Source organism: Hemibagrus wyckioides, linkage group LG18 (assembly GCF_019097595.1).
Source record: "Hemibagrus wyckioides isolate EC202008001 linkage group LG18, SWU_Hwy_1.0, whole genome shotgun sequence".
In the NCBI taxonomy this organism is placed as follows: domain Eukaryota; kingdom Metazoa; phylum Chordata; class Actinopteri; order Siluriformes; family Bagridae; genus Hemibagrus; species Hemibagrus wyckioides.
In genome coordinates this window covers 1,733,261-1,755,325 of record NC_080727.1, presented here as the reverse complement: position 1 = coordinate 1,755,325, position 22,065 = coordinate 1,733,261, and the positions used below count along the sequence as shown (strand labels likewise).

The following is a 22,065-nucleotide window of genomic DNA, read 5'->3' as shown; positions in this document are numbered from 1 at the left end:
CATTGGTTGTAGTTAACTAGCAATGGTTTTAGAGTAACTAACATTGGTTCTAGTTAACTAGCTTTGGATCTAGCTTATCTAGCATTGTTAACTAACATTGGTTGTAGTTAACTAACAATAGTTTTAGAGTACCTAACATTGGTTTTAGCTTAACTAGCGTTGGTTGCAGTTACCTAGCATTGGTTCTAGCTTAACTAGCAATGGATCTAGCTTAACTAACATTGGTTCTAGCTTAACTAGCCTCAGTTGTAGTAAAATAGCAATGGTTCTAGCTTAACTATCATTGGTTCTAGCTTAACTAGCATTGGTTCTCGTGTTTACCACTCCAGACTCAGATGTAAGAAGGAGTTCTCTCTCTGTCCTGTACACAGATGGCCATGCTGGTGAGCAACACGGAGGTCAACAAGCAGATGACCAGTGAGAAGATGCTGACAGCACATTCCTTCTTGACTGGACCTCCAGGACAACCTGGACCTCCTGGTGAGCCCTTGGACACTCCCTTTATCTCTTTATTTTTTAATTCAAGTTGGTTTTACTGACCCATCTGAGGAAAATGTCCATCTTCCATCTTATCTCTTTTCCAGTCACATGGCTAGCTAAACACATTGTGAGCTAATCTTTTCCAGTAAGAACCCGGAGTTGTTGTGCTTCCATGTTGGCTAAGTAAATGTTCTCCTGTCCTCAGCTGCTTGAACATGAAGTAAATTGTCTTCTCTTTCCCATGTCCAAGCTCAAATTCACGAGGTTCATGTTAGCACGCCATAAATCAGCGCTGTAGCGCGCTGCTCTTCTCTGGTTACCTGATGATTCAAGCCGTTCTCTTTAGCAGCCTTCTCTCCTGTTTCCTCTTATAAGAAGGAAATCTTAGAAATCCTGCATGCAGACCTCAGAGCTCGAGACGGTGTTTCATTTCACAGAAAGCGAGAATTACAATTCCGTGCATAACCATTACGGCCGTAATCTCTGACCTGCCATTTCAGAATCGAAAAACTTCTGGAAATGATTTTATGACCATTTATGGCAATGTTAAATGTGTGTGGTGTTTTGACATGGAGATGGAGATGTAAAATGCTATGGTTCTGCTAGTCAGATACTGTTACAGTTCCTTATTATAGAGACTGCTTTCACTTGTCATATCTCTCTCTCTCTCTCTCTCTCACTCTCTCTCTCTCTTTCTCAGGCATTCCTGGTCCTAAAGGTTCTCCTGGACCCCCAGGGCGAGCCAGTGCTCCAGGTCTGCCTGGCCCTCGGGGACCCATGGGGCCGATGGGTCCCTCACCGGACCTCTCGCATATCAAACAGGGTCGACGTGGACCGGTGGTAAGACTCTACACTTTTTCCCACCAATCAGCCATGACTCTCTGAGCAGTGACCGGTGAAGTGAATAAGACTGATGATCTCCTCATCATGGCACCTGTTAGTGGGTGGGATATATCAGGCAGCAAGTGAACATTTTGTCCTCAAAGTTGATGTGTTAGAAGCAGGAAAAATGGACAAGCGTAAGGATTTGAGCGAGTTTGACCAGGGGCCAAATTGTGATGGCTAGACCCCTGGATCAGAGCATCTCCAAGACTGCAGCTCTTGTGGGGTGTTCCCGGTCTGCAGTGGTCAATATCTATCAAAAGTGGTCCAAGGAAGGAACAGTGGTGAACCCGGTGACAGGGTCATGGGCGGCCAAGGCTCATTGATGCCAAGGGGGAGAGAAGGCTGGCCCGTGTGATCCGATCCAACAGACGAGCTACTGTTGCTCAAATTGCTGAAGAAGTTAATGCTGGTTCTGATAGAAAGGGACAGCACGGTGGCTTAGTGGTCAGCACTGTTGCCTCACAGCAAGAAGGTTCCTGGGTTCGAATCCTGGGGTTGAACAGGCTGGGGCCTTTCTGTGTGGAGTTTGCATGTTCTCCCCGTGCCTGTGTGGGTTTACTCCGGGTACTCTGGTTTCCTCCCACAGTCCAAAGATATGTACATTAGGTTGATTGGTAATTCTAAATTGCCCATAGGAGTGTGTGTGTGTGTGGTTGTTTGTCTATGTGTGGCCCTGCGATGGACTGACGACCTGTCCAGGGTGTACCCCTGCCTTTTGCCATATGTGCGCTGGGATAGGCTCCAGCAGACCCCCGTGACCCTAGGAGTCCTAGGAATAAGCGGGTATAGACAATGAATGAATGAATGATAGAAAGGGGTCAGAATACACAATGCATCACAGTTTGTTGCGTATGGGGCCACATAGCCACAGACCAGTCAGGGTGCCCGTACTGACTCCTGTGCACCACCGAAAGCACCAACAATGGGCACGTGAGCATCAGAACTGGACCACGTGGCCTGGTCTGATGAATCACGTGTTCTTTTGCGTCTCTTACCTGGGGAACACATGGCACCAGGGTGCACAGTGTCCTGCTTTGGGCAATGTTCTATTAGAAAACCTTGGGCATTATGTGAGCATCTGTTGTACAAAAAAATCTATGGTTGACCAATCAGAATGAAGAATTCTGCAGCTCTGTGGCATCTCTCTCTGTCTCACATCACTAAAGACTCGAGTGAAGTTGTTATCTCAGCAGTTCCTCCAGAGAAACGTCTGCTCAGTGACTTCTGAAATCAAAGCTGGGTTTGCGAGAGCCGCAGGAGTCTGGCTCGGGGTCGGGTCAAGTTTAGATCTCTGACCTTGACCGACCCTCCAGAGGGAAAATCGGTGCAGCTGCAGATGAAAAACTGGAGCACTGTTCCTGCCACTTACATCCAGGATGAGTTCACAGTCTTCTGAACCTGTAGGTTATTGTGACATGGTGGAATTAAACTACAGCAGTAAGCTGAGAAAACTCCAGTAAACAATCACACAGGAAGTTACAACACGACAGCGCTAACACCAAGCGTTAGAAACCTGTGTGCTAACAGTTAACATAACCGCAAACTAGCTAACTACATAAGCATTACGTTAGCATAAGCTTATTATCGCTAATCTTAGTGACCTTCAACTCACAGCAGTGTTGGAGGAATAAAAGCTTATTTATGAATAACGCTGAGTGAAACTTTATGCTCTGGACACCCCGCAGGTCAGAACGTCACTCGATCTCCCAGCGCCTGAACGCTGCTGCTTTATTTCTTTATTTTTAAGAAACAATATCTCTCTGACAGAAGAGTGATGAGTGTGTAAAGGATACTGACTGGAATCAGAGTCAGTGCACTGGCCTGCACCTGGAACCATCTCCATCTTCATCTTCTACCTACACATCCACCAGAGCAAGCAGAGCTCCTGTAGAACTTCAGAATGTCTGAAAAATACCCCAGATAAAGCAGTGTGTCCATCATGATGCAACAATCCTGAGAATTATTATTATTATTATTATTATTATTATTATTATATAATTACTCTGTCATTACTTTTTAATAATATTAATAAAAACATAATAATAATAATAATAATAATAACACATTTAGATTTTAGATTATTTTATCTAAAATATTTTTTAAATGTTTTAATTATTTATTTTTATTATTATTACTCAACGATTACTTCCATTTACTGTTATTACTCAGTAATTATTTGTAAAATTTATTTTAAAAAAAAATCAGTTTTTATAATAATAATAATAATAATAATAATAATAATAACAATGTGTTGTTTTTGTCATTTCCTAGTAATTTTCTGACTAATATTTTAGTGCTGTATGTTTCATACATGTGTTTTAATGTATGTGTGTGTGTGTGTGTGTGTGTCTGTCTGTCTGTCTGTGTATGTGTGTACAGGGTCTTCCCGGTGCTCCAGGCAGAGATGGCATGAAGGTACTGTTATTTTGTGTGCGTGTGTGTGTGTGTATGTGTGGTTTCAGCTCCCCTGGAGTCCTATCAATAATGAAACAATCCTCCACACATAATGAGAGAAATATTCTGTGTGTGTGTGTGTGTAATTGTGTGTGAGTGTGATTGATTAAACTGTGAGATTCCAGCAGCTGAAACACAATGCCAAATATTTGTCGAGTTTTATTCAAGTGAGTCACTGCGAACACACACACACACACACACAAAACAATGCTAATGTAGCACAGATTTCATTACCTCAGCTCACAAGTTTAACAACAATCTGCTGTAAAATATTCAGAAGTGTCAAGAGAATCAGTGAAGCCTGAAAACACGGAAACATGAATGAACTGGAGTTTTGCTGATTGTTGAGTATTGTTCCAATAAAACCAGTTCCAATAAACCAGTTACACGCCATGAGTGCTAGAACAACATGGAGAAAATGTCTTTGTAAATCCGTGGGGGCGGAGCTAACCTTACTGTAATTCTGTAATTCAAACCATTTGCTAATCTGTGACTGTATTTCTAATGACCACTGAGTTACTGGATGAAGATGACCACGACTAGTCTATCAGTTTTGACAGCACTGAGCTTTGAGCTAACGTCTGTAGTGACATCATTAGTCTTCATTTTGTTATGTCACTTGGAAGGGCGTGGCCACTGGGGTCGTGGGTGTTCTTTGAGAAAGTGCTTGGACCCCATCGATTGCTGCTTGCAGCTTTATTCCCTATTACTCTAGTCAGCGATCCACAGGAACCTGGATTATGGTCATGTATATTATGTAGAGTCGGGTGCAAACGTATTGGCATCTTGGTTCTGTTTAAAATCTTTTTCTGTGTGTGTGTGTGTAGGTGCACACACACACCTCACTCAGACCTTGTTTGTAGGCAGAAGGTTGCTATTATATTTTTCAGCTCCCCAGAGCCAACTTGTGAACATCTGGCCCTGCTAACTGCCCCTGTGTGACCCCATGACCTTCACTATCCCTTCACCCAGGGTGACCGCTCCTACCCTTCACCACGTTGTCATACCTCTACACAAATGAGCTAGAGCTCGACTCCAAATGGAGCGAGGAACCAGCGCTGAGATAACATTTACACACTCTTACACACACTCTAACACACATTTACACACTCTAACACACTCTAACACACTCTTACACACACTCTAACACACATTTACACACTCTAACACACATTTACACACTCTTACACACACTCTAACACACATTTACACACTCTAACACACATTTACACACTCTAACACACTCTTACACACACTCTAACACACATTTACACACTCTAACACACTCTTACACACACTCTAACACACATTTACACACTCTAACACACATTTACACGCTCTTAGACACACTCTAACACACATTTACACACTCTAACACACATTTACACACTCTTACACACACTCTAACACACATTTACACACTCTAACACACATTTACACACTCTTACACACACTCTAACACACATTTACACACTCTAACACACTCTAACACACTCTTACACACATTTACACACTCTGACACACATTTACACACTCTTACACACACTCTAACACACATTTACACACTCTAACACACATTTACACACTCTAACACACATTTACACACTCTAACACACTCTAACACACTCTTACACACACTCTAACACACATTTACACACTCTAACACACATTTACACACTCTTACACACACTCTAACACACATTTACACACTCTAACACACATTTACACACTCTAACACACTCTTACACACACTCTAACACACATTTACACACTCTAACACACATTTACACGCTCTTAGACACACTCTAACACACATTTACACACTCTAACACACATTTACACACTCTTACACACACTCTAACACACATTTACACACTCTAACACACATTTACACACTCTTACACACATTTACACACTCTTACACACACTCTAACACACATTTACACACTCTTACACACACTCTAACACACATTTACACACTCTAACACACTCTAACACACCCTAACACACTCTTACACACATTTACACACTCTGACACACATTTACACACTCTTACACACACTCTAACACACATTTACACACTCTAACACACATTTACACACTCTAACACACATTTACACGCTCTTAGACACACTCTAACACACATTTACACACTCTAACACACATTTACACACTCTAACACACACTCTAACACACATTTACACACTCTTACACACACTCTAACACACATTTACACACTCTAACACACTCTTACACACACTCTAACACACATTTACACACTCTAACACACATTTACACGCTCTTAGACACACTCTAACACACATTTACACACTCTAACACACATTTACACACTCTTACACACACTCTAACACACATTTACACACTCTAACACACATTTACACACTCTTACACACACTCTAACACACATTTACACACTCTAACACACTCTAACACACTCTAACACACTCTTACACACACACTAACACACATTTACACACTCTAACACATTTACACACTCTAACACACTCTTACACACACTCTTACACACATTTACACACTCTAACACACATTTACACACTCTTACACACACTCTAACACACATTTACACACTCTAACACACATTTACACACTCTAACACACTAACACACATTTACACACTCTAACACACTCTTACACACACTCTAACACATTTACACACTCTAACACACATTTACACACTCTTACACACACTCTAACACACATTTACACACTCTAAGACACATTTACACACTCTAACACACTAACACACATTTACACACTCTAACACACATTTACACACTCTAACACACACTCTAACACACATTTACACATTCTAACACACACTCTAACACACATTTACACGCTCTTACACACACTCTAACACACATTTACACACTCTAACACACATTTACACACTCTAACACATTTACACACTAACACACACACTAACACACATTTACACACTCTAACACATTTACACACTCTAACACACTCTAACACACACTCTAACACACATTTACACGCTCTTACACCCACTCTAACACACATTTACACACTCTTACACACACTCTAACACACATTTACACACTCTAACACACATTTACACACTCTAACACACTCTAACACACTCTTACACCCATTTACACACTCTGACACACATTTACACACTCTTACACACACTCTAACACACATTTACACACTCTAACACACATTTACACACTCTAACACACATTTACACACTCTAACACACATTTACACGCTCTTAGACACACTCTAACACACATTTACACACTCTAACACACATTTACACACTCTAACACACACTCTAACACACATTTACACACTCTAACACACATTTACACACTCTTACACACACTCTAACACACATTTACACACTCTAACACACTCTTACACACACTCTAACACACATTTACACGCTCTTAGACACACTCTAACACACATTTACACACTCTAACACACATTTACACACTCTTACACACACTCTAACACACATTTACACACTCTAACACACATTTACACGCTCTTAGACACACTCTAACACACATTTACACACTCTAACACACACTCTAACACACATTTACACACTCTAACACACATTTACACACTCTTACACACACTCTAACACACATTTACACACTCTAACACACTCTTACACACACTCTAACACACATTTACACGCTCTTAGACACACTCTAACACACATTTACACACTCTAACACACATTTACACACTCTTACACACACTCTAACACACATTTACACACTCTAACACACATTTACACGCTCTTAGACACACTCTAACACACATTTACACACTCTAACACACATTTACACACTCTTACACACACTCTAACACACATTTACACACTCTAACACACATTTACACACTCTTACACACACTCTAACACACATTTACACACTCTAACACACTCTAACACACTCTAACACACTCTAACACACTCTTACACACACACTAACACACATTTACACACTCTAACACATTTACACACTCTAACACACTCTTACACACACTCTAACACATATTTACACACTCTAACACACATTTACACACTCTTACACACACTCTAACACACATTTACACACTCTAACACACATTTACACACTCTAACACACTAACACACATTTACACACTCTAACACATTTACACACTCTAACACACTCTTACACACACTCTAACACATTTACACACTCTAACACACATTTACACACTCTTACACACACTCTAAAACACATTTACACGCTCTTACACACACTCTAACACATATTTACACACTCTTACACACACTCTAACACACATTTACACACTCTAAGACACATTTACACACTCTAACACACTAACACACATTTACACACTCTAACACACATTTACACACTCTAACACACACTCTAACACACATTTACACATTCTAACACACACTAACACACATTTACACACTCTAACACACATTTACACATTCTAACACACACTAACACACATTTACACGCTCTTACACACACTCTAACACACATTTACACACTCTAACACACATTTACACGCTCTTACACCCACTCTAACACACATTTACACACTCTTACACACACTCTAACACACATTTACACACTCTAACACACATTTACACACTCTAACACACTCTTACACACACTCTAACACACATTTACACACTCTAACACACATTTACACGCTCTTAGACACACTCTAACACACATTTACACACTCTAACACACATTTACACACTCTTACACACACTCTAACACACATTTACACACTCTAACACACATTTACACACTCTTACACACATTTACACACTCTTACACACACTCTAACACACATTTACACACTCTTACACACACTCTAACACACATTTACACACTCTAACACACTCTAACACACTCTTACACACATTTACACACTCTGACACACATTTACACATTCTAACACACACTCTAACACACATTTACACACTAACACACACACTAACACACATTTACACACTCTAACACACTCTAACACACACTCTAACACACATTTACACGCTCTTACACCCACTCTAACACACATTTACACACTCTTACACACACTCTAACACACATTTACACACTCTAAGACACATTTACACACTCTAACACACTAACACACATTTACACACTCTAACACATTTACACACTCTAACACACACTCTAACACACATTTACACACTCTAACACACACTCTAACACACATTTACACACTCTAACACACTCTAACACACTCTAACACACTCTTACACACATTTACACACTCTGACACACATTTACACATTCTAACACACACTCTAACACACATTTACACACTAACACACACACTAACACACATTTACACACTCTAACACACTCTAACACACACTCTAACACACATTTACACGCTCTTACACCCACTCTAACACACATTTACACACTCTTACACACACTCTAACACACATTTACACACTCTAAGACACATTTACACACTCTAACACACTAACACACATTTACACACTCTAACACATTTACACACTCTAACACACTAACACACATTTACACACTCTAACACATTTACACACTCTAACACACACTCTAACACACATTTACACACTCTAACACACACTCTAACACACATTTACACACTCTAACACACATTTACACACTCTTACACACACTCTAACACACATTTACACACTCTAACACACACTCTAACACACATTTAGATTAGATTAGATTCAACTTTATTGTCACTGCACAAGGGTACAAGGCAATGAAATACAGTTAGCATCTAACCAGAAGTGCATTTTCACAGTGCAAATAATTAGCATATATAATAAGTATATAAACAATAAATAATTTGCATATATAAACAATATATAAAAATATATAAATATTTTTTTATATAAATATATTTTTGCATATATAACAGTATATAAACAGTATACAGTGGGAGGTAAATGCAATGAGTAAATGCAATGAGTAAATGCAATGAGCAAATGATTATAGGTGGTGCAATAAAGAAGGTATTGTATACCATGATAATAATTAAATATGTAAACAGTATACAGAGAAGGAATTATGTACAATGAGTGCAATGATTTAGATGTATGCAATGAGGAAGATATTGTATACCATGATAAATAATTTGCATATGTAAACTGTACACAGAAAGGGTTATATACAGAAAAAGCACTCTAACACACATTTACACACTCTAACACACACACACGTATACACACATTTACACACTCTCATACATGCTTATTCTAACACAAATTTACACACTCTTACTCACTCATACACACATTTACACTCTTGCACACACAAACACAAACATTTACACAATCTTACACACACTTACACACATTAATACACTCTTACACACATTTACACACTCTAACACACACACACGTATACACACATTTACACACTCTCACACATGCTTACTCTAACGCAAATTTACACACTCTTGCACACACAAACAAACACATTTACACACTCTTACACACACTTACACACATTTATACACTCTTACACACTCTTACACATGCTTACCCTAACACACATTTACACACTCTTACACACACAAACACAAACATTTACACACTTACACACACACTTACACACACATTTACACACACTTACACACATTTACACACTCTTACATACATTTACACAATCTTACACACACTTACACACTCTTACACATACTTACACACTCATTTACGAACTCTAATACACTCTTACACATACTTACACACTCTAACACACATTTACACACACTTACACACATTTACACACTCTTACATACATTTACACAATCTTACACACACTTACACACTCTTACACATACTTACACACTTATTTACGCACTCTAACACACTTTTACACAACCTTACACACTCTTACACACACTTACATATATTTACACACTCTTACACACACACACACACACTTTGTTGAGTTCCTCTTCATGGTGAGGTGATGGAGATGAAAGATGAAGGCTGTAATGAGAGAGTAAACAGCGAGGGAATTTGAGGTGTCAGGTTTAAAGCTTGTTGTTCTTCCCTGTGATGGTGTAAGAGTACGCCGTTCTGTACAGCTGCTTCACTGTAATCTCACTAACCAAAATATTTTCCTGGCTCCTCCAGGGGGAGAAAGGGGCTCCTGGACCTTCCGGACCTCCGGTAAGAATCCCATCATGCCACTTCTTCTCACCGTGTCTCTCTCTCTCTCTCTCTCTGGTCACTTCGTCCTCTGGTTATGGATATATATCTGTCTCTGGTACCGTTGACCTTTGACTTTTTGAACGCACACCAGGCCAGATCCTTACATCCTGTTTCCGATGTTTTAAGCCCTTCAGGTCATGTTTTCATATCTGCTGACTTTCCCTGATGTTGACTGTACACACACACACACACCGATCAGAAAAGGATTGTGGGAATTTATTTTGGCGTGACCCTGGGAGTGAGGGTGAGGGTAAAAGTCTCAGCTGGGAGTCGTCAGTGTCGAACCTTCTATCGGCAAGTCGTTAGCGTGTGAGCTACTGCTGCACCGAGGAAGCTCTGAAAGAACGTTCTAGATGAACTCCTCAAGCAGTCATTAGCAACGGTGCCAAACATCGCAACGTTTTTTAAGTGAATTTCTCAACAATCAGGAAACATGGACGCTGAGTAACGGATACTTTTACAATATTCTGACATCACAGGAAAAGCTGTGGTCAACAATACGGCTGTGAGGGGTGGAGTTCACGGCGCAGGACTCACTGAAGTATCATGATCGACGTAACAAAGATGGCCGACACAGTCATGCGCTAATACATTATGTCTTCGCACATGCAGGCGTTATTAAGTAACGGAAGACAGGATACTTAAACACATCTCTGAGACAAAAACATTAAGAATTTAGTGCGATGAGTACAGAATAAACCACCTCCATGTCATGCAGTTAACGGAAATAAATCAGTGACAGAGCCGGGGTTTTATTCCTCCATTTTACTGTATTAAACAGTCACTTTTTATCCATTTATAGCTACATTTAATGTCCACAAAACATCAGTTCCTGTTCTAGCTCACGTTATAGTAGCGATAAATGACCAGTGACCAGTCAGAGTGTGTGCTGGTGTGTGTCCAGGATGTCCAGATGTTTTGTTTTTCCTCATCATATCCCGTGTAACAGAGTCACGTGTTTCAGATACAGAAGTAAGAAGCAATAGTGATTTGTAACAGTGTGCATTCAGGAGGTTAGAGGTCAACAGGCATTTCTCTGACCACTCCACAGCGTTTATTTATGGGCAGTAAAGATTTACGGTTCAGAGAAGATTTATACAGAGACACTGGTTTTCACATCGACTGGAAAATGCAGCCTGCGGTGCGTGAAGCATATTTAATGATAATTAGGATGGAAAATGGTTCCCAAAAAAAATGTAGAACAGATGGAGGTTCGGAGTCGATTCAAGAAGTTTTCTGTTTATATTCTGAGAAAAATTATAAATGCATTAAATAATAAGTTTTAAATTCCAGAGCAACAGATTTTAACAAACCTGAAACAAACATGCAGACTGATTCACCTAAAGGTTCTGAGTTTGCCTTAATGAATATTTATAATGAATATTTTGGGCGTTTCTATATAAAATAATTGGGGTAAAAAGTAGGCGGAGTTTGCCTTTATGAATGTTCATAATGAATATATTGGGTGTTTCTATATTAAATAATTTGGGGGGAGTAGGTGGAGTTTGCCTTTATAAATATTCATAATGAATATTTTGGGCGTTTCTATATAAAAATAATTGGGGAAAAAAGTAGGCAGAGTTTATGCAAATACCTCAGTATACATAAATATTTGCTCTGTTGAGGGCAGAAACATGATGCATTGAGTGTTTACATTTAAAAGTAAAATACAAAAAAGCTATTAAATTCATTTTAATGTTAATTAATAAGACTTCCATGATTTTCCCACATGAAGACTGCTCTGATTAAATCCCATGATGCACTGCAGCACCGTCATGTCATTCCGGGTGTGTTGTGTTGTTCAGGGTCCTCCAGGATCGTTCGACTTCCTCTTGCTCCTCATGGCCGACATCCGGAACGACATCGCCGAGCTGCAACAGAAAGTGTTCGGCAAACAGATCCCGTCTCCGGCCGAGGATTTCTGGAAGGACGGAGTGGACTTGGGCTCCGGAGAGGACTATAAATCCACAGGTACATTAAGAAGGAAGCGGAAATCTGGAGCCTCATCTTCTGCCGATCCTGACTGGAAGATCTGAGGAGTTTTTTTTCTTTATAAAAACTGATGGTCAGAGGAGAGAGAGCGGTGTAAATGATGTTTATTTAACTCTATACTCTTTTAAATGAAGCCATGAATGTATTTCTTTGTATGAAATTCTATTTTTTTAACATAAAAGATGTAAATATTTATCATTCTCACAGTCTGGGTGAATCTTTATAACACAGTGGTGTGTGTGTGTGTGTGTGTGTGTGTGTGTGTGCTCACAGTATTCTATAGTTCATCTCAGACGTGTGTGTGTGTGTGTACACATTTATCATTCCTGCAGTCTGGGTGAATCTTTTGCAACACAATGACACACAGTGCAGATGAACACTTTAGTTTGATTCATAAATTCAATGAATCATTTATGATGAATCATTCATACATTAATGGCCACTTACACATCGTCCTGACCATCCTACACTTGGGTTTATTAGCTGATACAGATGACCAATAGTCTGAATGGATTATTTAAATATTTTAATAACTTTAAAAAAATGTATACATGTATTATATGTATTATATAAACAATCACATTCTATAAAAGATTATTCTTCTCTTTCACCCTGACATGCACCATATTGCCAAAAGTTTTGGGACATCTGCCTTTACATGCACATGAATGTAATATGGAGTTGTCCCGCCCCTTTGCCCCTTAGAACAGCTTCAACTCTTCTGGGAAGGCTTTCCACAAGGTTTAGGAGTGTGTTTATGGGAATTTTTGACCATTCCTCTAGAAGCACATTTGTGAGGTCAGACACTGATGTTGGATGAGAAGGTCTGGCTCACAGTCTCCACTCTAATTCATCCCAAAGGTGTTCTATGGGGTTGAGGTCAGGACTCTGTGCAGGCCAGTCAAGTTCCTCCACACCAAACTCACTCATCCATGTCTTTATGGACCTTGCTTTGGTCACTGGTGTGCAGTCATGTTGGAACAGGAAGGGGTCATCCCCAAACTGTTCCCACAAAGAGCATGAAATTGTCCAAAATGTCTTAGTATGAAGCTGAATCATTAAGAGTTCCTTTCACTGGAACTAAGGGACCGAGCCCAACCCCTGAAACACAACACCTGAACTCAATGATTTGGGGAGGGGTGTCCCAATACTTTTGCCAGTATAGTGTACTCATACAAACTTGAATCCTTCCAGTCGGCTGATTTTCGCAGTCTGAAATTATTTTCCTCCTCAGCTCTAAACCCTGTGAGATCTCTCGTCCATCTCTTCACATTTCTCCTCTTCCTCCTCGGGGTTTCACGCCCAGCTGATCTCCATCCCGCACTAATGAGCCGTGAGTCTCGTTAAAACCCCGGATTCATCTGAAGCCTTATTTTCCAGCGAGACGTGAACGACACCGGCGGAGATTTCTGCATGAGGGAAAAGGAAACATTTTCATTTCTATTAGACAAACATCAGCGTGATTAACATAAAAATAAAAATAAAATCAACACATAGAATGAAAACGGTGGTGAAAAAAAACCCGTTAACGCCAGTGACGTGTGTGTGTGTTCACAATATCCTATAGTTCATCTCAAAAGTGTGTGTGTGTGTGTGTGTGTGTGTGTATTGGCACCTAATAAAACATTAAAGCATAAGAAATCTCACACAGTGAAAAACACAGCCTCTATTACACAGGGTCACACACAGGGCCAAAAAAATCTGGAATGATTTGAAACAGTTTTCCAGAAATTGGACACATGGAGGTCATTTTTTAGAGAAATAAAAACACAATTTAAGGTGTAAAAAAACCTCTGAGAGAACAGAACTACTCGGTACCTTCATCTTATTATTTCCTGCACATAAATGTTTAGCTAATTGTTAAAGAATTTTTGTTAAGAAGTGTAAACACCATTTCTGTTGTACAATAACACTGTAAATCATTTCTCTTTAATGATTCCTTTAAAAGAGTGTTTCTGCACATGATCCAGGGCTTTATATTTGTTTTTGTTGCCTTTTTATTAAAAAAAAATGTTCACGAGGTCACAAAAAGGGAAGAGCTGACATCTGAAATCTATTTCAAAAAACCTTTAAATTTTTCAAAGATGGAAAAGTACAAAGAGGGGGAAAATTAGGAAAAGAATTTAAAAAGTCAATTTAAAAGTAAATATTTTTTTAACTGATTAAAGGTATGTATGTATTTATATATTTATATTTCAAATATTTATCTGATTTGATGCTAAGCCAAATCTAGACTTCTAGACAGTTTGATGGTGATGTTTAATAATTGGTTAAAACAAAAAAAATAAATAAAATTAACAGTGTTTTAAATCGAAAGACTATTTTTCTGAGTCATTTTCATAACCTTTAATCTTAATATTTCCTCCAGTTTAAATGTAATACAGTACTCTAACCACTAGGCGGCAGCACTTACACATTTTCCACTTTCCGTCATAATGAAACAGGGCGAGATTTGAGTTTTGACCACAAGGTGGCAGCAAAAGCAAAATAAATAACTATTTCTTTGAAAGTTACGCTGATAGCAATATTAAAAATCATATTAATCGAATAAAATAGATAATATGACATTGACATTGCTATTTAACAAATATAAACATTAAATTAAACATCCTGGATTCCTTATTTGTAAAACTTTTCAAATTAGTACATTTGGCAAAAATATAGAAGTTAGAAATTAAATTTAAAAGTAACATTGAAACATTGAAATGAAATTAAAATAAAACTGAAATACTGGCATTAAATACAGCACCTTTAAAGTGGTTGAAAATTAGTAGGTTAATAGGTTGAAAATATTCTTAAAATTGTTATGAACACCACTGATTTATTTATCTAACACAATTTGTCAACAGTTGCAATATTTATTTAAAACAAAAATAGCACCATACTTTTCATCCGAGTATATTTACATTTAGAACTTGTTCTTGTAGAACTTCATGTTAGTTCCTGCTGTCACTTACACGGACCAGGCATAACATTATGACCACCTGCCTAATATTGTGTCGGATTGGACATTAGCTAGCTATTAGTAGTGAAAACAGTAATGAAATGGTGTGCTGTGGGATCGTTATGGACTTCCGTGAATGTCAGTATTGCAGTATTCTCATTAGTGCACAATGTACACAGATCAGGCATAACATTATGACCACCTGCCTAATATTGTGTTGGTCCCCCTTTTGCTGCCAAAACAGCCCTGACCCGTCCTGCACTGTGTATTCTGACCCCTTTCTATCAGAACTAGCATTAACGTCTTCAGCAATCTGAGCAACAGTAGCTTGTCTGTTGGATCGGCTCACACGGGCCAGCCTTCACTCCCCACATGCATCAATAAGACCATGATCATGTCTCCGGTTCACCACTGTTCCTTCCTTGGACCACTTTTGATAGATACTGACCACTGCAGACCGGGAACACCCCACAAGAGCTGCAGTTTTGGAGATGCTCTGATCCAGTGGTCTAGCCATCACAATTTGTCCCTTCGTCAAACTCAAAGCTCAAATCCTTACACTTGTCTATTTTTCCTGCTTCTAACATCAACTTTGAGGACAAGATGTTCACTTACTGCCTAATATATCCCACCCACTAACAGGTGCCATGATGAGGAGATACTCAGTCTTATTCACTTCACCTGGCACTATGGCTGATTGTTGTAAGTTCTAGTAGCTATAACCAGTCATTCCCTCACCAGAGCAGAGTTTAAACTCTTCTGTCCAGAAGATACCAGAAATCATAAAGTTCCACCTTCACCTCTGACTGTTTCACAGCACTGACACAAAACTTCACCAGATAAACAGTTTATGTGAAGAGGTAGCTGTGATTGAGCTGTTGTTATAGAAACGGTAAAGTGTTATATGTGAATATGAATACTTGTATTAAATATTAAAGAATTCTATGTGCAATAATAAGTGCAGCTTGAGGAAGGTAACATGTCAGAACGGTTTCCTCAAAGCCTTCATCCAGGATTCAACACGCTTCTAATCTGGTGTTTTGAGTCTGTAATTAGCGTGACTTGTCCAAGCCTGTAATTAGCGTTGTATGGAAATGAGACGAGGTTAACGTGGTGCGCTAAAGAGGCGCAGGATTAGCGTCTTTTAGCTCACTGGCTGCTTTCACTGTTCCAACACAAACACACGGTGTTGCAACACAAACAGCGCAGACCGGTCTTATCCCCATCCCCGCTGTTCGGACACAGATTGACAGCTTCCTGAATGAAGGACTTCAGCTTTATGGCGGCCCTCGGGGGCGTCTCGCTCAGCAGGGTGGACGAGGGAAAGGGGGGAGGGGTCAAGGGGGGGCAAAGACACAAACACTCACTTTCAATCGCCCCTGCTGATCCAGGATAATGGATAATGAGGGACACTCCAGAGAGAGTGTGTGACCTCTGGCCCCTGAGCTGAGGTCACTCGGCATCGGCCAGCTGCGACCAGTCAGCTAGGAGACTAAAATAAAATGTGGAAAACTCCACATTTAAGTTGACAAAACAAAACTAAGAATTAAATGCTAACAACAATCATCTATCAAAATTATTGAAACCATCACTCTTTAAAGAATCTACACAGTGGTCAGAAAGGATAGAAGGACTTGAATAGTCACTCTTTACAACTGTGTTGAGCAAAAAAGTATTTCAGGACACACATCACTGCAGATCTTAAGGTGGATGGACTGCAGAAGATCATGATGGGTTCAGCCAAGAATGGGCATCTGAGGCTACAGTGGACACGGTCTGACTCAAAACTAGGGAATCATTTTTCATTTAAAATGAGAATATATGTTTCCGCTACATGTGCCCCGTTTCCATCTGAACACCAGATTAATAATTATTAACATTTAGGGTTTATAAGCTATAAAAAAACATGTAGAATTTTCCAGGTAGCATCATTAGCTTTGCCCCGAACTACTTTCCTTTTCCTTTCTGTTTACTTTCTTTTTGTTTTCATCGTGTATTCATTAAGAAGTTAAGTCTCACAGTGAGGAGGAAACATGACATTTGAATGATAAAGGAGATGCAAATGGTTTCTTTCTGCTAGGACACAATGCACTCTGTTGAGAGCTAATGGATTACTCAGTGTGAGAATAACACTACAAATTAGCCAGGGCAAATATTTGGCCAGCCAATTATACCACTGCTGACCGAGAGGATGTTTTAAAGCCAGAGGCGGATTTTCGGGAAAATGAGGTGTGGAAGAGTTTAGCATTTCTCCTTTAAAAAATCTGAAGCTTTTACAAATGTTTATGTTGCTTTTTCTTTTTTTTCCCCTGACCTCACGTTGGGATAGCGGAGGTTTAATCTCCATGACGACGCGTCTCGCTCTTCATGGAGCAACAGGACCAAACACCAAACAACAACAACAGCAAAGATCAGACACGAGAGATCGGACATGAAGATCTGATTTTCACGTTATTTTGTTTTTTCACTACTTATTGTCAGAATCAACGATATTTACAATATTAACAGGATTTCACTGCTTGTTTTTGTCATGTTTGTAATATGAAAGCATGTTATTACCAGGAGGAATCTTAGATTAAAAAGCTTTAAATTATTAACTGAAATGAAACAGATTTGATTCTAATTTTATGTTTCATTTGTAAAATTTTAATTTGACTCACCTTTATTCAAAAATAGTGCAGACTGATCAGAGTTAAAAACTAAGATATTTAATTATTGTGTTGAAAACATTGACGTGTCATAGTGAAGATTTTTGATGTTCTAAGTGAATTTGATGAATTCATTTGAAATATACACCGGTCAGCCATAACACTCTGAGCAGTGACCGGTGAAGTGAATAAGACTGAGTATCTCCTCATCATGGCACCTGTTAGTGGGTGGGATATATTAGGCAGCAAGTCAACATTTTGTCCTCAAAGTTGATGTTAGAAGCAGGAAAAATGGACAAGCGTAAGGATTTGAGCTTTGAGTTTGATGAAGGGACAAATTGTGATGGCTAGACCACTGGATCAGAGCATCTCCAAAACTGCAGCTCTTGTGGGATGTTCCCGGTCTGCAGTGGTCAGTATCTGTTAAAAGTGGTCCAAGAAAGGAACAGTGGTGAACCGGTGACAGGGTCATGGGTGGCCAAGGCTCACTGATGCACGTGGGGAGAGAAGGCTGGCCCGTGTGATCCGATCCAACAGACGAGCTACTGTTGATCAAACTGCTGAAGAAGTTAATGCTGGTTCTGATAGAAAGGGGTCAGAATACACAGTGCAGGACGGGTCAGGGCTGTTTTGGCAGCAAAAGGGGGGCGAACACCAATATTAGGCAGGTGGTCATAATGTTATGCCTGATGTGTGTAAAACTAACTAATATTAATCTTAAACTTTTGTTCTTATGTTCTGTAAAGCTGCTATGAGACGATGTCCATTGTTAACAGCGTTACACAAATAAAATAGAGTTGAATTATTCAGCTGAATGAAGCTCATCAAAGCAAAGCTTGATAACCAAAATCAAATACAGACATCTTCGATTACATTTTTTTTAGTTACAATTTTTTAATTCAATTCAGTTTATTTGTATAGAGCTTTTAACAATGGACACTGTCTCAAAGCAGCTTTACAGAAGTATAGGAACATAGAAAAAAAAGTAAATGATAAAGTTTAAAGTTAAGTTATTTCTTTTATCCCTAATGAGGCCTGAGGTGACGGTGGTGAGGAAAAACTCCCTGAGAAAGAAACCTTGAGAGGAACCAGGCTCAGAAGGGAACCTCATCCTCATCTGGGTAACACTGGACAGTAAATAATGTAAATGTAAATAATGTCCTTTCTACAACAGCAACCAAGAGCTTCTGAGGAACTAACAGGTCAGTGTTGTTTCTGAGATCATTACAGACTTAGCACTAATTCCTTTTTGCTGAAAATTTGACTGATGCAGCGGCAGTGCAGAGACGGTGTGATGGTCTCCGAGTGGTTCTATCCACAGCAGTCCCCTGGGTCACAGACTGACCACGCAGATCTATCCATAGCAGCAGTGAGCACCACCAAGTGACCAGACTCCAACCAGGGGTAGAGCGTCTGGATGGATCAGACAGGTCCGGAAAGAAGCAGTGGTCACACTGGGAACAATGGGAGTGGGACGTGTAGCTCGACAGAGAAAGACAGAGGATTTGTTGTTTTATTTTTTCCACACTTTTCTTCCCAATTTTTGTTTCTCACCAGACACCTTCACACACAAAGACCAGTGCAGTCTGCCCTCTTCCACATACTGTACATGACCTCACAGACGCATACGATTGGCTCCTGATTGACATGAGAGAGTGAGTATGCCCCGCCCACCAAGACAAAAATATTCTCTCCTAAAGGATTCAAGCTGGATTATATGCCCGATATTTTTTTTGCATCACTTGGACCTTATTAAAATAATTCGTTTTGTATCTTGGACTCTAGTCTGGACCTACACGTGAGAAGAATCTTCTATAACTGGAACTTTAGGAGGTCAGAAGTTCAGAAACTTCAAGCAGAGTTTCTTATATATGTCTTGTTTTATTTTATGTCATGGTTTTCCTCTGACAATGTCCTACAGGACCTCCTGTGTGTGTGTGTGTGTGTGTGTGTGTGTGAGACAAAGCCGTAGAGAGAGCACATGTATTGAAACATTATGCAGAAGTGGTCCAACACGGTCCTGTGTGAAGCCTTTTCTCACTATTCATCCTCACTAAAGTGCATTCAGGAGAGTGTGCTTCTCTCTCTCTCTCTCTTTCTCTGTCTCTCTCATTCACTACTTATTTATAACCAAAAAAAAAAAACAATAGAGAAAGGATTCCTTTATCTGGACGAGTGCTCACCTCTGTGCTCCCAACTCGCTTTTCAGATACCTGCAGGCAAGAGAAAGGGAAAAGTTGAGAAAAAAACAGAAACAAAAGGATATCCTCAACTTTCCTCCATCCCCCCGTCCTCCTGCAAGAGCACTCTTTTATTCATCCAAAGTCTCTCATTAACTTTGCTCATGCTGTCTTGCTCTATGGGGAAAAAAAGCCACCAATTAGTTGCTCATCAGCTCCAATTAGAGAAGACAAAAACGAGGGGGAAAAAACTTGTCCCTTAAGATGCTGAAAGACTCGGGATGAAATCTTCTCTTTCCTTCAAACTGTTCAGGGCTGAAACTTCTGGATCAGAAATTTCTGGATCATTTGGATGTGTAACTAGAAAGCTAACATAACATGTTTGAAGCATTGCTATCATTTTCACATATTTCACTTCTTCTTATTTCTACTTCAATCAAGTTACACAATTTTTACTAAATAACTTTACTAACTAACTAGTCCTTTTTTCTGCATGTCCTCGACTCCTCACTTTTACATCCCAGGATAGTTACTGTAAATATAGCTTATTATTATTGTTATTATTATTATTATTATTATTATTATTATTGCCTAAGAAATCACGCTCATCAAGGAAACTTTGTAGAACACATGAGTGTGTCTGTGTGAATGTGTTCCTCTCACTGTCTTCCTGTATCACTGTCTGTATGTCTCTCTCCCCCACTGTCTGTCTTCCTAATCATCTTTCTACTGTCCTCTGTCTGTCTGCCTGTTCCTCTCACTGTCTGTCTATATTTCTGCATATCCCTCTTTTTGTCTGTCTGTCTGTCTGTCTTTCTGCACATCCCTCTTTTTATCTTTCTGTATGTCTCTGTAATTTTTCTCTCCCACTCTTTCATTTGTCTTTCCATCTCTCTCTCTAAGCAAAAATAAGTGGCTCCTTACAGTTGAACTCTCACTCTCTGTCTTCCTCTGTCTCACTCTCTCACTGTCTGTCTTCATCTGTCTCACTCTCTCTCTCTATCCTCCTGTTTCACTGTCTGTCTATCTCTCAGTCTCTCTCTCAATGTCTGTCTGTCTTTTTGACTGTCTTTCTTTATCAGTGTCTCTTTTTCTGTGTCTCTCTCTTCTCTCTCTCTCTCTCTTTCTCCCCTACTGTCTGTCTTTTACAGTTGGTCTCTCTAGCTTTATTTGTCTATGACTGTCTTTCGCACT

At 39.5% G+C, this 22,065-nt stretch overlaps 1 protein-coding gene across 1 annotated transcript in view; it reads left to right on the top strand.

The window, feature by feature from the left end:
- The window catches only part of ccbe1 (collagen and calcium binding EGF domains 1), a 75,406-nt gene extending 62,112 nt beyond the window's left edge, over positions 1-13,294 (top strand). The window contains exons 7-11 of the mRNA XM_058415862.1: positions 372-480; positions 1,181-1,320; positions 3,745-3,780; positions 11,030-11,065; positions 12,913-13,294. Coding sequence (XP_058271845.1) covers positions 372-480; positions 1,181-1,320; positions 3,745-3,780; positions 11,030-11,065; positions 12,913-13,143 — 552 coding nt within the window. The 3' untranslated portion in view covers positions 13,144-13,294. The remainder of the gene's footprint in view (positions 1-371; positions 481-1,180; positions 1,321-3,744; positions 3,781-11,029; positions 11,066-12,912) is intronic.
- The last annotated feature ends 8,771 nt before the right edge of the window (positions 13,295-22,065 follow it).